Consider the following 16,362-nt stretch of genomic DNA (forward strand, 5'->3'; position numbering starts at 1 on the left):
GTAAATAAGCAAGTGTGGAGTGAAATGACATCAACCATATGCTTTGAAATGAAGAAAAAATCACAAAGCTCGTTACAGCTTGATGAACTCCAAAGAAGGTCAACCACCTTCTGTATGTGTTTGAGCACCATTTTGTATCACGAAAGCAGAGGGTGGGGGAGAGATGCACCCCAATTTGTTAAGGGCTACCCACAGCCAGATGCAGGTTTCTAGAGAAAGGAAGTCAATTTGTAGCCTTCCAGATGTTGTTGGAGGCGGTGGTACATCTGACATAGGAATGCTACAGTCATCTATAAGGATCTGAGTAGCTATAAAATGGCCCTCCAGAGAATGCAAGACTACAACTCCCAGCATCCCTGTCCGCTGCTCAGAGGGCTCATGGGAGTTGGAGTCCAACAACATTCAGAGGGCTACAGGTTCCCCACCTCTGAGCTAATAAGTTGTTGGGGAAATACAGGCTTTTAAAAAAAAAAAATCATAATTAGAATGGTGGTAGATGAAAACCTGAGCGTGAAAGGGTTTGACCAAGAAGTCATCTCTGCGAAGTTATTTCCCCTCATTTCCCCAAATCTAAACAAGAGCAAATAAAACTTAAAATGGCTGCAGTCTTTGATATGTAACATCTTATTCACAAATTAACAGTGCCATCCTACACATGTCTATTCGGGAAAATCGTCCTGTTGAGTTCGGTCGGACTTATTTCCAGGAGTTTGTGCACGGGGCTGCAGCCTAAGCTGCTCTGGGAACTCCTAGAGCAGAAAGGCAGGCTAGAGATGAGGTATAAACAATTGCCATTTTTCTTTATTCCCATATTTAAAATATGGTGGAAAGAAGGGGAGGAGGGTTCTTGTACAGCTTTCCAAGTAGCATAAACATACCCAAAAAATGTCACGCTAGAAACAAATTATTCTAAAAGATCATTTAATTATAGGAGAAAGGAGGAACAATCCACCCTGATCCCAAAGAATAGGGTGATTTCTGTGCTGCCCATGCTTCCCATCTGACCTACGGGTTCTTAAATATCATTAATACGCAAAGTGTTCCAGCGAAGAGTTGTCACAATCAAAAACATCACCCATTCTGAGTGTGAGGAGAACTTCCCAAGGAGACAGCTTTTTCCTGACATTTTGCAAGAGACACTTCAGAGCTGTCCTCCACCAAAACCTTTCATTTTACCTTCTCTCGGCATCCATTTGATACGTTCAATGACAGTTTTAGTCTCAGCCACATGTGCCTGCTTCAGAATTACTTCCAGCGAGCCAGCACAAACTCACTGAACAGTTCTGCCAGGCCCGCAGCCTTGAATTCATTTTGCAGCTCACCCAGCGTTGAGTACTCTTTGACTTCAAATGCCTGAAACCTATGTTGTACAAGAAAGACTTCATGAATATGCCTGCTTCCGTGTCAGAATGTAATTATCAATTCAAAGCTGCTTTTCTAGCCGAAACAGTGCTAAATTATACCTTCTGTGTGCTGCCTGGGCTTTTGTTTCTGAAAGAACGCTAATCATTTTCTCTTTACACTTCTTTCCGCTCGAATCCACATCCACCTTGCTGGTTTTCTGAAGAAGAAGATATTCCTAAATCACACACACACACACAAAAAAAAAACCACCACACAACATCAGAACATGAAACGTCAATTGTAAGAGCCTGTTGATTAAATTTTATTGCTGAAAAATAAAAATAAAAAGGGGAGGGAGTTTGTCCTTAGCATTGCCCTGGTCAAAATCTCAAGGTTTTTAAGACTAAAGGTGAAAGACCAGGTGAAGTCTGAAGTTGCAAGACCAGCGTGTCAGGGAACTGCCATCGGAGCTCCAAGTGGTGGAGGGGCTCCAGGGTGCTGGGAGACCCTCGGATGCTGAGGAGGGAACCAGCAGGGGGAGAGGGGGAGTTTCAGCAGAAACAGAGTCGGAGGAACAGCTCCGAGACGCTTTCAGTGAGAACAGCGGGGAGAGCTCAGGACCTCCTCTTGGGACGCCCACTTTGCACAGGAAGCTGTCACGTAGAGAATCTAGGCGTAGAGTTTCTGTCAAAGAACTCTTATGTTGGAAGAAATTCCGGAAACGCCCACTGACGGATTCTGCCAGCGATTAAGGCAGCCATGCACCGAGGGCTGCGCGGAGAGGGACAGTTTTTGAAACTGATTACTAAACTCTAAGAGTGCAAGCGCTTACACACAAGTAGCCCCAGTGTTACACTTGTGTTTCCATGTAAAGCATGGAAAATATACACCCATGATGGGATACATGAGGGAACTCTGGTGACATGCTTCAGTTGTGCTGGCCAATTATTATTATTAATATTATTATTATTATTATTATTATTATTATTATTATTATTATTTGATGCACCAAGTCTTCCGGTGTTCTTAACTGGAGCTACCCACAAACTTCTTAAAACCATCAGGGATGTAATTAGCGCTACTTTGGATAACAACCCATTGTTGCTATTATTTTAGTTTGCTGTTTTACTGTTTCACATTCTGCACTTACGATCTTCATAACTTACAAACCAACCTGTGACCATTTAGTAAACCGCGGTATAGAAATCCCTAAATGAGTAAGACATATAGGAAGTTACATTTTGAAAGAACAAACATTTATGAGTAGTCCACAGGGTCATTCAACCTTCCTACCTCTATGGTTATGTTACATGTACTTATCCCTTTTTTAAAAAAAAAAATCCTAGTTATGTCTAGGTTTGCAGTTGGCTTATCCTGATCCAAATTATGTAATCTATCTTAGAAAACAGGCTTCTGCTACAATTCTGCTACACTAACTATGAAGAAACTTGTTGCAGGAAGACAGAACACCATATTCTCCATAGTGCAGCCATAATCACATGCATTAGTCTCTAAGGAATGTGGAAGTGCAATGGTCACTATTTACCTGAAGTCTGCTTGGTTAGCATTTGGTTCCATCTGTTCCTAGAATAGGAATAGGCCACAGTGTTGGTTTCTGTTTCCTTCACTGTGCAGCGAAATGCTTGTCACGGGACATTGTTTTGCATTCCAAAGTCAGAGTACTGTTGGGTTCCCACGGGAATGGGAGACTGGATGTGACGTTCACTGGTTTCCTGTTTTTCACTGTTCTCTCGGTGTTCTTTAGTTTCCGAGAGGGAGTTGCTTCTCTGCTCTCGCAGAGGCAAGATGCATGTTTGTATTCTCTCAGCATAGAAGTGTAAATAAAGTTAAGTATGTGGCACATACCGCTTATCCTTCCGCTATGTGGACTACTCTTTGGGCTCAAGATAAGACGGGCCTGTATCAACTTCAGATGGGCAGAAGCTGGTCAAAATCTCACACACAGTAGGCCTCAGACTCCCACCAGCTTCCTGTCTGAAAACCAGCCTTTTTTTCCTCCCGTGCAAAGATCCTGTGTGAATTGCCACAGAAGTTTGACACAAAGTTTTCCCAACATGGACTTCAGCAGATTTCTTCCATGCGTGAGGAAAATGCAGGCAAATGCCAGCCAAGATACAGCTCTGGAGAAATGAGGATTAAAAGATCCCTTTTCCCGGGGGGGGGGGGGGATCAGTGGGCGGGGCTAATATTGCTGGCTCTTCTTCAATTAAGAAATAAGCTCCCTGTTGAAGTTAGCGGCTGACCAGACCCTCTTAGCCCAATGCTAAATCTTGTTATAAATCAGAATTTCCCAAACTTGGGTTTCCAGATAGTTGTGGACTACAATTCCCTTTATCCCTGACGACTGGTCCTGCTAGCTACGGATGATGGGAGTTGTAGTCCAAAAACAGCGGGAGATACAAGTTCGGGAAACCCTGCTCTAAATACAAAGGGCACGCAGGGCGGCAGACAGGACACAGAGCTTAAACTTTAAAAAGACATTGCTGTGAATAAAACAACCAGTTTCACAAAACGCCTAACAAACATACAAAAAAAACCTGAATATATTTGAACTGACATAGTTCTCTGAGCTATCAGCAACCGAACCGGCAAATCAGAGCAATGTCTGCACCTTAATGCTCCTTCTGTCTCCTTGAAGAAGAATCAGAATCATCTTGCCCATGAACATCAGTCTTCCAGTCAGCTTTAGATCTGCACACCATTTTTCTACTGTTTTGACATATTTTCCCTTCGCTCTCATATGATCTAAACGCAGAAGGGCAATCCAGACACCATCCTCCTCAGGTCCGTCTGTTGATAGAGTACTTTCTCCGCTGCAGACTGAAGCTTCAGCTCGCTCGACAGCATGCTTAAGATTCTGCTGTATCCAGAGAATCAGCTCATGTACCATAGGCTGTGAAAAATGCCTCTCTGCTTCCTCAAGTAATCTCCCTTTCACGGCCGCACACTGCGTCCTTGTAAGCTGCTCAGAGCTAACAGAGATATTCGGCAGGCTTGACGGGTAACCAATCGGCAAATGAAACAACAGCTTCAACAATATATCTGCGCCCAAAGGTCCTTTTGCGCTGGTCTGAATCCTAAACGAGATTCCTTCTGTCTCTGAAAAAGCATCCAAAAGCAATGATCAACTAAGAGTCAACAAACATATTTGCAACAGTTGTTTGTTTGTTTGTTCTTACCCTCAGAAAAAAGCTTTACTCACTCTCGGGGGGGGGGGCGACACCTGAATGATCTATTAATATTTCATTTAACTATAAAATGTCTGGTGTGAGATTATTTTTGTACTGCAGAGGGATAAAGGTAAAGGGACCCCTGACCATTAGGTCTAGTTGTGACCGACTCTGGGGTTGCAGCGCTCATCTCGCTTTATTGGCCGAGGGAGCCGGCGTACAGCTTCCGGGTCATGTGGCTGACATGACTAAGCCGCTTCTAGAGAACCAGAGCAGCACATGGAAACGCCGTTTACCTTCCCGCCAGAGCGGTACCTATTTATCTACTTGCACTTTGACGTGCTTTCGAACTGCTAGGTTGGTAGGAGCAGGGACCGAACAACGGGAGCTCACCCCGTAGCGGTGATTCAAACCGCCAAGCTTCTGATCGGCAAGTCCTAGGCTCTGTGGTTTACAGCCAATTGTTACCCTAAGCATTTTAGTTTAGGGATTAAAGAAGAGATTAATGCTTTAACACACGTGTAAGAATTTAATCCAGGACCTGAATTCATAGCAATAGATCTTGAATGGAAAGCAATGTGGAAGGGCCTGTTTAAGTGTTGGTGAAATTCAATATAAGTCTTGGGAATACAAATATGGATTCCATCTAATCAAGAACTATTAGTTAAGATCAACCAGGACTCTTTGAGGGTGAATTAGCAAGACTTTGATTTTTTTTTTTTTCTCATGCGAGGAAAGTCATGTTGCTTAAGTGTCAAACTATTTACAGCAAATAGACCCTCAGACACAGATAGGGCAGGACGATTTTTCAAGAGAAAACAGTGCAAAGAAAGAAGGATTAATATCCCCAACTTCCTATGTAGGGGGTATTAATCCCCCTATATCTAGATCACAGTTGCCTGAAGCTGCTTTCTGCAAAACAAAAAAAGAATGGTAAGAAGGCAATTTGAAGTGTATGCTTAACATTAACTTGCAGTTTGAGCAAAAAATGATGGCTTTACAGTAACGTTAAATTTTTGCTTTAAACGCTGTCAAATGCTGCACAATTCTTGTTAATGCTTCAGAAAGGGGGAAAGTTCACAAGTCTTTGGCAAGATAAAACCCAGTCCCACAGAAGAAGAAAAACTTACAGCTAATGTTCAGACAGTACAGGAAGACAGATTTTCAGGAGACAATGAAAAATCAATTAAGATGACTCTCACTTAGAAGCTTGTAAGGTTTGGTTTGATGGAGAATTATCTGATATTATATTTATATAAGAGCCAGTTTCCAGCCATTGAAACAGAACCAAGGGTAGGCAAATGGCAAAAACTGGCTGACTGTTTATGGAACTGGCTACTACCAAATGTGAATGGCTTAGATGGTTTTAAGCCTAGCCCCACAAATTTGTCTTTCAATGGCTATTAGAAGATTGTGAGGGGTTTAAAAAAAATATGATAATGATAATGATGGTGTAAATTATTTTGCATTGGTGGTTTTCATTATATTGTGCATCACTCTGGTTTCCCAACTGGGAAATAGAGCAGCATATTTTTAAAAAATAAAATAAAATAAATGAACAATACTGTTGAGAGAAAGGGTACCCCTAATTGAATACCAGTTGCTATGGGTACAAATATACTACAAGGAAGCACCGTTGACTTCATGACTTATTTGTGGACCTTTCTGAACCATCTGACTGGCCTAGATGGACTCTGGATATGGTCTAGCACAGTTCTTCTTAGAGAATCATAGAATCATAGAGTTGGAGGGGACCGCGAGGGTCATCTAGTCCAACCCCTGCAATGCAGGAATCTTTTGCCCAACGGGGGGCTCGAACCCCATGACTCTGAGATTCAGAGTCTCATGCTCTACTGACTGAGCTATCCCAGCTAACTTATGTCTTTAGAGTTCACAGTACCCTTTATAGGAGACCCCTGCAATTTATGAACCTTTGCTTTACACGTACCATACTTGTCATAACAACAGGCATTTTGGCAGTACAGAATAAAGTCGGAGAGATCCCAGACCACAAGATCCCAGACTATCCACTGAAACCCTAGTTATGCACAAAACTTGCTCGAAAATACGTAATTTCCAAGCCAACAGAAACGACCGACCTGCAAGCGGTTCTTCAAAGTACCATAATTTTTTCTTCTATTTTAAGTGTATATTGTACTGTATGACTAAAACTGTGAACCAGGAAGCTCCCGGTTGAAATCTTCCCTCAGCCATAGCCACTAAACTGGCAATGCTGCCATTACAGCCCTATTTTCTAGACAGCTGCTGAAAGAATTACTGCAACACGAAAGGCTTTGAACACTTGGAACGTGCTATAAAAATGCTGAGTTTCATTATTGTCATCAGACTAATCGCCTGAATCAAAGGCAATGGGAAAAAGGAGTAAAACGGGATGTGGTTTTTTTGTACTGTGCTGTTTTCCAACAGCAGTGCAGCCAGCGTGAAACAATAGCGGCGCTTTTGCTAAATTAAGAGGGGACAAGGATCTCATCTGCTTCTACTAAAACAGAAAAAAGTTAGGGTGTAAGATGAAAGGTACTCTTTTTTCAGATCTTCACTACATCGTTTCTTTGATGTGTTCCAACCACTTCACCCCATTCCTTCAAAAAGTTGCTAAAATGTCAACTTGATTCATTCTGAAGGGGTTGGGAGAGACAGATCTGAAAGACGCAGCGAAGCAGTCCCAAGTTTCAGATGAGTTCTTTTGAAGTGGCTTGTCTCTTCCCTACCTCCCAAGATCTACCTCGGCTTCATGGGATGGGCAATGGAGCTATGTCTGATTCCTGCCTCCCGCCCCTTCCTCACGGCTGACACGGCTTCGCAAGCTTCAGTGCCCTCTGCCAAACAACAGACGAAGACGGTTTAGTGAGTGACATGAGCTGAAATGGTTCCGACAACCCTGAGCACTATGAACAGCGTGCCGAGAAATGGAGTCTCCTTCTCAGTAGAGTGTGTTGCCCTAAGAGGAAGACATTGCACCTCTCTTCCATGGGCACTTTCAAGGAAACAAGAGGGACACAGAGGCACTGACTGATAGGCAAATACAGAAAAGCCAACCACAGAGCAGCATCAGGAAGGGGAAACAGCTTGGAGAGACTTTTGTTGTTGTTGTTTAGTCGTGTCCGACTCTTCGTGACCCCATGGACCAGAGCACGCCAGGCACTCCTGTCTTCCACTGCCTCCTGCAGTTTGGTCAAACTCATGCTGGTAGCTTCGAGAACACTGTCCAACCATCTTGTCCTCTGTCGTCCTCTTCTCCTTGTGCCCTCAATCTTTCCCAACATCAGGGTCTTTTCCAGGGAGTCTTCTCTTCTCATGAGATGGCCAAAGTATTGGAGCGTCAGCTTCAGGATCTGTCCTTCCAGTGAGCACTCAGGGCCGATTTCCTTCAGAATGGATCGGTTTGATCTTGGAGAGACTACCATTGTCTAAATCATGAGGCCTCAAGGTCTCATGATCTGGACTGCTGTCAAGAGATTTCCCAACCCTGGCCTACAGCATATCAAACTGCAACCCTAGTCTCCTGTTTCACTTGCTGACGCCATTTTCCCACCCCATGCAGCCACTGGGAGATGTCAGCGCCTCCCCCCATGGCTGCACAGAGTGCCGGGCACATCATGTGAGGAGGAAAAAACTTAAACACGTTGCAGAGTTCCCAAAAAATAGCCCAGAGGCAATTGTACTTCACCTAGCAGAGCTTTACTGCTACTGAAGGCAAATGAGCATAGTGGTCACAAATCCAATACATTCCGGATAGGCACAGTCCATAAGAAATCTAGTTGCAGCAGACTTAACTTAAACTTACTTATAACTTATAATAAGACTGAACCTTAACACTATAGCATACAGAACAGAACACCACACCAGAACAATGTGACAGAAAGAGAAAGTGTGAAACCCAGGCTCCTCCTGGCCTGACTATTATAGTCAGCATGACCTTGACAGAAAGGATAACAGAACCAGTTTAAACCAGCTGTACTCAGCTTTCCAGAAGGAATAACCCAAACATCAGAAACCTTCTGCCTGTTTCTTTCACATAGAAAGAAACCTTCCAGAACACTCTTGAACTAAGTAGAATAGGAAAGATCTCCACACATCAGATCAATACTTTCTGTACTAAGAAATGCAAACTGACAGGGCATCCCCCATTTGAACAGACCAGTTTCAAGTAGGCTGGGGGAAGGCATGGCAGCAGCGGCGGACCTGACTGACCCAGGTTCCAGGTAAGGTCCACCTATTTCTTATATAAAGAGGCCACGCCCGAGCCATCCATTTGGGTTTGGCACTGGATCCTTCACCCTGAGCATCAGATTTGGTCCTGTCCAGATTTCAGGTCAGTCCACATGGAATACTCACTGAAGCACAGAATTGTAGAGTTGCTGTATTGGAAGCCAAGGAAGGATATTTTTTTCCTGCAGACAAATTGGGCCAGTTGGGAGGTTTTTGCCAGCAATCATAACTTGATGGCGGATAAGGCATTGGGCTGGATTCTTAGCCTTTTGGGTACCCTACTAAAGGGGTCCGCGAGGGGGTGTCTCTGTCCAGGAGCCCACACAGGGGCTATTAGGCTACAGCAACCTTCCAATATGACACTCCTGGTAGGACTGATTCAATGTACGCCAAAATCCCGGGTCAACCCGGCCAATTAATCCATTAGGAGGAGATGACTTTGTTTTTTCTCTTTGTTCTTTTTTTTCTTCATTTTCTTTCTAGGTATATAAAATTTGCATATAATTTTTGTATACATGTTAGAAATTATAGTAAGTCCTGTAATGTAATATGACAACATTTACTGATGTAATATAAGAATGTTAACAAATAAATAAAATGCAAATTAAAAAAAAAGGAAGGAGATACATACCCAATGCCTTCGCCAAAACCTACTTACACCTGCAATCAATAAAGTGGAGGCCTATTTTAACCCAAAACCAATGTCCTTTATCTTATTATCTTCTTTGTCCTGCCTCATGCGCCCCGGCCTGCAATGCAAAACCAGCCTTGAGTTTGCTTTGGGGTTATTTTTCTTGCACATTTCAAAATAATACTGACATATCAGGCTGAACATGATAACAGCCCTGACTCAGAAGGGCCGCTGGCAGCTGAAGTTGGCGGATTACAAGAAGTCTCCCTACCTACCTGTAATAGCACCTTCTATTTGCCTGACTCTTTCACAAGAGGTGCTATCTGAAATAGAGAGCAGTAAATTACCATTCTGTTGACATTTATTGTGCTAATAAGTTGGAAACCCAGCACATTCTCACTCATTTCCCCCAGCTGCATGCTTATCATCAGTAAATTTAGTGCTGGCATACTTCAAATTGTTTTCTGTGTTTGGTGTCAGCTAGAAAGGGCTCCCTCTCTACCCCTCCTTTTTTTTTCTTTTTGCTGGCTTTCTGTGTCACCCACTCATTGTGCATTTCTGAGCGTTACCTGCAGAAATCCAAATTTTGATGAACAAATATATGTTTTATGACAAGATAGCTGAGCAAACCGTAGAGGAGGAGGAGAGAGTGGATGAACAAGTAAATTATGTCGGTCTATCGGCAACACTAATCTTTGAGGCCAGACAAGAAAAAGTAAAGCAGACCTTTGTTAATTAGCTGATTTAAATTCATTCACACATCATTTTCAATAAAACGCCTGCTGCATGTTGAGCGGGTCACTCCTAAGCTTCAGAAAACTGGGATGTTTTTACAGACCGAGTGGAAGGAGAGCACCCCAAACCCACCAATCTTCTACTCTGACCCATTCATGTCCCTTGATTTTAATGCAACCATCTCTAATAACGGGCATTATTTTTCAGTTGATTAGCATTTCCAAACTGCTGAATATATTTGAAACATCTAGGCAGTGTGCAAAATACAAAATGGAGATAAAAGCAACAATCGAGCAATAGCAGGGTCCAATCTTAAGAGTCAGAGAAAACCTAGATAGAAAGATATGCCTGTTAGCAAACAATTATTTGATGCTCGTGCAGCACTCACTATAGAAAGTCACTAGCAGAGGGACTCAGGAGCGGTGGCGGTTTCACCAGTGATATACCACTGAGTGAAGCCGACATCGCGGTCCGCTCCTCATACCGGTCCTGGGAGATATATTGATATATCGCCCAGGCCTAGTGCCTCGGTGATCAGGCGTATGGGATTTTTTCCAATCCTAAACATGGGTAAGCAACATTTCAGCCGATTTGTATTTTAACAGTAAGCATTTTCATAAATTATTCATAAATTAATTTTCATAAATTATTCAATCTAATTTGGATGCTACAAAGACACTCCTGGGATCCACAGCAGCAAAACTAGTTTTGTTTTGCAAAACTGATACATATCTCATACTGGAACATTTTGCAGGACTGGGAGGCACAAAAGATCTCCAGCTTGATGCTGGAAATAAAATGTCTTGCCTGCATTCCCAAAGCATATTATCGTCTAATTTTTATAATCCTCTTTTGACAGTTATTTACAGAGTTTTTAAAATATATATTCTAACCAGACCAAAGATAGGGTTTGACACCTGATTAACAAAACCTTCGTTGATTAATGTGTTAATAAATCAAATGTGCATTTGTTTGCAGCCTATGACAATCGTTGTGAGAAAGACAGCAAGCTTCTCCTGTTCTTTGAGCAGAGATGGCTACACTATGGCCCAGATCACCTGTCAAAATGGCTCACAAGGAGAGATAAGGAGAGATAAGGATCTAGCCCACCAGACAACGGCAGCTCCCCATCCCCTCTTTAAACCTGGAGAACTTACTCTTGGAAAACAGAACACAAATCTCCAGTTTCTACAATTCCCTTTAGCAAGTCAAGCAAATTCTGGCTAGTGTCATTCATTTACTCATCACAATTTGTTATATATATACGATATATATATAAAAAAATTGTGACAGAAAATTGACACCCATTAGACTCTCTGCTATGTCAAAAGTTAGAAACAGTAAAGATGTGTAACCTTTTTATAACAAAAATTTGACAAGGAGAAAAAAGAAGCCAAGCTGGATTTGCTACCATTAATTATAAGAGAGACTGGGATTAATTATTTAGGGTAACTTTTAGGTGTGCATGTAATGCAGAAGCAAGGAAAAATAAACTGTCACAATGGGCCACATTCAGATGGTGATATAGTGGCTTATTAAGTCAAAATATGAACAAGTTCTTTAGAGGGCATATGCAGCCACTTCTTGGTGTAAGTAAACAAACCAGGAAGTCTCTAGTTAACCATAGTTTCTCAAACTGGATGTAATGGGAAACTATGGTTAATCAGGAGGTTCCTGGCTTAACCACAGTTTGAGTGAAGGGAGGCGTGAAAGTGTTCTGTGTGAATTGATCCAATGACCATTTGAGGCATGATCATCCAATCTGGCTCAGTATCTGAAAGCAGTGGTTTTCAAATTTTCGATCTCCGGGGATCCCTTTCTTCACATGCGCTTTTCTCCCAAGGAACACTCTGTCTGTTGCAGAGGTTTCTAAGCTCAGTTCATGCAAAGCACAGACCAGCACAGAATGCACCCACCACACTATGGCTGCACACTGGAGACAGAGGTGGCAAAGATGGGCCAGCTCTTTTTTAAAGGAAAAGTCTGCCTACCATTACTGATCTCATTCAAAAACGCCTCGTAGGTTTCAGAAGGACTCAACGTCCCCTGGAAGGCTGTTTGAGAGGCTACAATGCTGCGGGCAGGGGACGCTGAGTTTTAACAGAGAAATTGCCACACATTTGTAGCACACAGCAGTGGGGGAAACAGCTGAACTGTTTTTGGAACATAGATGCATATTTAATGTGCATTAGTGATGTTTAGCAGTCCGACAGTAAACTCCTGCAAAGCAGCCTTGGGGTCTTCGGAGGCGACTGGTAGCAGCGGAGAGCGTTTGGTTCAGCTTGCCAGCAGGTGTTGACAGAAAAGCAGGCTACAAGGGCAATGCTTACAAGAGAGATGGGAACAGAATGGGAACACTTTGCATGTTTACAGACATTTGAGCCGGGAGGAGAAAAATAAAATAAATAAAACTTACATCATTTTATTTTTTTTCCCCCTGTGCTAAGATTCAAAAAACGCCTGAGAGAAAACATATCCAGTAGGAAATTGGGATTTCCTTCCCCCGCCCCCGCTTGACAGAAAAGGAAGAAGGTATCAGTTGATGGAGAGGGGGGGGGGAGATGACAGAGAGGGAAGGGACTCTCAAATATCATCAACAGAGCTGTGTATCCACCATACATGTAAAGCACATTCCCCGTCTCCTGGCAAAAAAACCAACAACAATCCTGGGAGTTGTAGTTTAAAGGTGCTGGGAACTGCAGCTCTCAGAATTTTGGGGGGAGGTGTTTTAAATGTACGGTGTGTACACAGCTCAAGTTAGCTGCTCAGGGACATTTTTTAATGGGCTCACTCAGTAAGCACTTGATCTTTCCTGAACACCTGATTGATCCCGGACAATCGCCCTTTTGTACAATAAAGTACAGATAAAGGAATGCAAGAGAAGTCTCACGGGTATTTTATTTTGGATGAGGGCATCAGCTTACATCTCACTGCATACATCTAAGATAAAATATATCGCCATCAAGCCACTCTCTGTCAATAAAACACACAGGAAGGCAACATCCGCTTGGCTCTGAAAACTGAAGTTCTGGGATCATGTATGTTGCCTACGTGAGCAGTCAGACCACTGGCTGCTCCTCTGCAGCTGCTGTCTGTTATTTAAAGGGGTTTCTCTGGGAAGGAATAGGAACTTATATGGAGGGAGAGAAAGGCAAGGGAATGTCTCAGCACGTTGCTTAAAATGTTTTTAGAAACACTGCATAACTTGAAGAAAAAGGGCAGCGCCTGTACACACATAACACACACAACAAACAACAAACTTAGTTTTACCTGTTTTTGAACCTCTGTTTCACACTACATCTTGTTTGTGGGCCTATTCAGAAAAGTGGCAGTGAATCAGGAAAAAAAAAAGTTCTTGTAATGTCTCAAGTGCCCTGGCTGAAATCAAACCACTGATTTTATCCTTTAAAAAAATATATATACTTTTAAAAAAGAAGAACCGTAAGCAAGCAGGAACAAGAGTTACCTAGTGTATCTACTCCTAGATTTTTATTTTATTTTTTGCATTGGTGCTTATTTATGCCATTAAAAACCACCATGCACTCAAGAACTTAGGCCCCGTAATACAGTAGCTTGACATCGAAAGTCTCAAGCTAGCCTGCGTCTCCCGCTTGTTGAAACACAGGAAGCAACCATATACAGTGGTACCTCGGGTTAAGAACTTAATTCATTCCGGAGGTCCGTTCTTAACCTGAAACTGTTCTTAACGTGAGAACCACTTTAGCTAATGGGGCCTCCCCCTGCCACCGCACGATTTCTGTTCTCATTCTGAAGGAAAGTTCTTAACCCGAGGTACTATTTCTGAGTTAGCAGAATTTGTAACCTGAAGCGTCTGTAACCTGAAGCGTCTGTAACCCGAGGTACGACTGTACTAAGTTTGTTCCGGAGGTCCATACTTAACCTGAAACTGTTCTTAACCTGAAGCACCACTTTAGCTAATGAGGCCTCCTGCTGCTGCCACGCCGCCAGAGCCCCATTTCTGTTCTCATCCTGGAGCAAAGTTCTTAACCTGAAGCACTATTTCTGGGTTAGCGGAGTGTGTAACCTGAAGCGTATGTAACTTGAGGTACCACTGGATCCATTATGCTCAGTGTAGTAGTCTACACCGACAGGCAGCTGCTCTCCAGGGCTTCCACCGGAGTTTTCTCTCAATTATGCTCACACCCTTCTCAAATGCAACCTTTTATCCATGGCTGCGTACAAAACAGCAGGAAAAATCACCAACCAGACAATGGCGCTGTGCAGATGCTTAAGGATACTCTTTAAGGGAAAGCATAGGGATAAAAACTGATGAAGCAGGCACTTGGACAACAGATGAAGCATTCCTATTATTATTATTTTTTTAAACTGTGCAATGATTTCAAAGGGGAGGGGAAACTAGGGGGTTGCTGAAAGGGGGAAGTTCATCTTTGCTAATGAGAATCAAAAGTAAATCTGATTTTGATGGGCTGATAAAAGCTGCATTCATCTACCGCTTGCTGCTTTTGTGGCCTTCATAGCTTCTTCTCTGCCCTCCAGGAGCCGCACAGAATTTCCCCCTCCTCGTTTTTATGGGAAACCCTGCTTTTCAAACGGGTCTTTTCCCCTCCCCGCCTTGTTGTTGTTTTTGAAAGCAGGTGTGCTAAAAGCTGCTCCCATCAGTCGTGATTAGGAGGTTCTCAGCAAAACCTCCCGGTTATGGGTCACTAAGCCAGCGGTGCTAGGATTGAGAAACAGTCACCTGACACCTCCAGCACTTCGCATTCATCTTCCCCGCAGTAAATCGCGGCAATCGCAGAGAGCTCCTCTAAAGCCAAGTCCGACATGGCAGAAAGACGCGCCGCCCCTTCCGCCCGGATTGAAAACGGGGACGGGCTTGAAAAGGAGTCCCGTGTCCACAAGGGGGCGCTCCGCCTCCTTCGCTCATTAAGGCAAAGGCAAAGGATGCGGCTTCTGGCGCTGACAGCTGAGTCCTGGTTACCTCAATAACCAACGTTGTGTACATTGTGATGAAAAGAAGCCCGTTTCTTCGGGACAAAGCACTGTAAATTTAACAATAAGAACAGCCAGAGGCTCTGCATTCCTAAGGTGTGAAGTTTGATTACTTTCAGAATTTTTTTTTTAACAAAGGACCTTTAAACAAAACTTGTGCATGGGAAACAACATAAACTGAAAGTGCACAAATTGTAAAATTATGGTTATATGGTACTTTGTAACTCTTCTCGGGTATCTGAAACCTTCCTGGCCTGCTGTCGGCACTGAATGCCCTTGAATAGGCAATCTTTAATTCACAGATAAGTAATCTTGAACAATTCCAAGAAATGCTAAAAGTAGTTCAGTCCTAAACATGGCATAGTGGTTAGAGCACTGCACGTAAAACAGGGTGAGACCCGAGTCCGAATCCTGGCCCCACCTCCATCACAGAGTTCAAACGGTGTGGTGTTGGGGCCGAGTCATCTTGTGTCAACCTCACAAGGTTGTTGTGAAAAGGGCTGTTTGAGCTCCTTTGACAAAAGGCTGGATAAAAAGAGAAATAAAAGGTGGCAACTAAAAAAAGATTTAAAAAAGCAATCCATGGCAAAAATTGACAGGGCAACCCAACCCATGTAGTAACATCATGTGAGGTGACTCAAAACAATTACCTACAAAAGAAAAAGCCTTATATGGAACGTATCTCGAAAGTCTCCACCAAAAGCCTCTGTCAGCTAAATAGAGACAATACTTCCTGTGAAGTTATTCATAGCAAGGAGAGTTCATGGGGAATTAGGTGCTCCAAGATATGCTGCGCCCATGATTTATATGTGGGCAGGGCAGGGCCCAGGATTGCGCCTTATCGGCAAGAGTGTGGGCAGGGGGAAATCAAGGACACACTTTCTGTTCGTACGGCAGTCCGGTTGAAGGCAGCGCAAAATCCTCACAACCACCACTGCTTTCAGCTAGTGTCATCCTGGAGCATTGTGGGAAAATAAAAGGGTGGTTATACACAGCCACCTGCCAGAATAAGCTCACGGCCAGGGTCCCCTGGCAGAGGAGGGAACCATCAGCAGCACCTTCTCCCAAGGCTCCCTCAAAACATATTTGTATTTTATTGTGGGTGCTTAAAAATACACAGGCCCACGTCGCCTTCATAGTTGCTGTGGCGGGCCATGAGCTCTTAGGGTCAGGTGGGAAATATATCCAAACAAGCATTTTCCAAGGTACCATGGCCGCAGCTGCCCAAGTGAAAGGGTGCTTAACAAAACCACAGTTTCC

At 43.3% G+C, this 16,362-nt stretch overlaps 1 protein-coding gene and 1 long non-coding RNA gene across 5 annotated transcripts in view; one reads left to right on the forward strand and one right to left on the reverse strand.

Moving 5' to 3' along the window:
- Window positions 1–16,362, forward strand: part of LOC307219021 — a 198,083-nt gene that overhangs the window by 79,814 nt on the left and 101,907 nt on the right. The window lies entirely within an intron of this gene.
- On the reverse strand, window positions 905–15,108 carry RWDD3 (RWD domain containing 3). Of its 4 annotated transcripts, none has more exons than XM_079981712.1 (5): window positions 14,852–15,108; window positions 9,672–9,719; window positions 3,977–4,464; window positions 1,464–1,561; window positions 905–1,360 (listed from the first exon to the last, which is right to left on the reverse strand). In XM_079981712.1, the coding sequence occupies exons 1-5, from the start codon at window positions 14,934–14,936 to the stop codon at window positions 1,246–1,248; spliced, it is 834 nt and encodes a 277-aa protein (XP_079837838.1). In that variant the 5' UTR covers window positions 14,937–15,108; the 3' UTR covers window positions 905–1,245. The 4 variants fall into 4 exon arrangements, with proteins under 4 accessions (XP_079837838.1, XP_079837837.1, XP_079837839.1 ...); XM_079981711.1 differs by having other exon boundaries at window positions 1,464–1,579; window positions 14,852–15,101; XM_079981713.1 differs by lacking the exon at window positions 9,672–9,719 and having other exon boundaries at window positions 1,464–1,579; window positions 14,852–15,094.

This window comes from Podarcis cretensis (genome assembly GCF_951804945.1).
Source record: "Podarcis cretensis genome assembly, chromosome: 6".
In the NCBI taxonomy this organism is placed as follows: domain Eukaryota; kingdom Metazoa; phylum Chordata; class Lepidosauria; order Squamata; family Lacertidae; genus Podarcis; species Podarcis cretensis.

Coding starts and splice junctions, on each gene's coding strand:
- RWDD3 (XM_079981711.1), bottom strand. CDS start 14,936: ATGTCGGACTTGGCTTTAGAGGAGCTCTCTGCGATTGCCGCGATTTAC. Junction 9,720..14,851: donor CGAAGTGCTGGAGGTGTCAG/GTGACTGTTTCT, acceptor TCTCTATTTCAG/ATAGCACCTCTTGTGAAAGA. Junction 1,580..3,976: donor GAGACAGAAGGAGCATTAAG/GTGCAGACATTG, acceptor TGTGTGATTTAG/GAATATCTTCTTCTTCAGAA.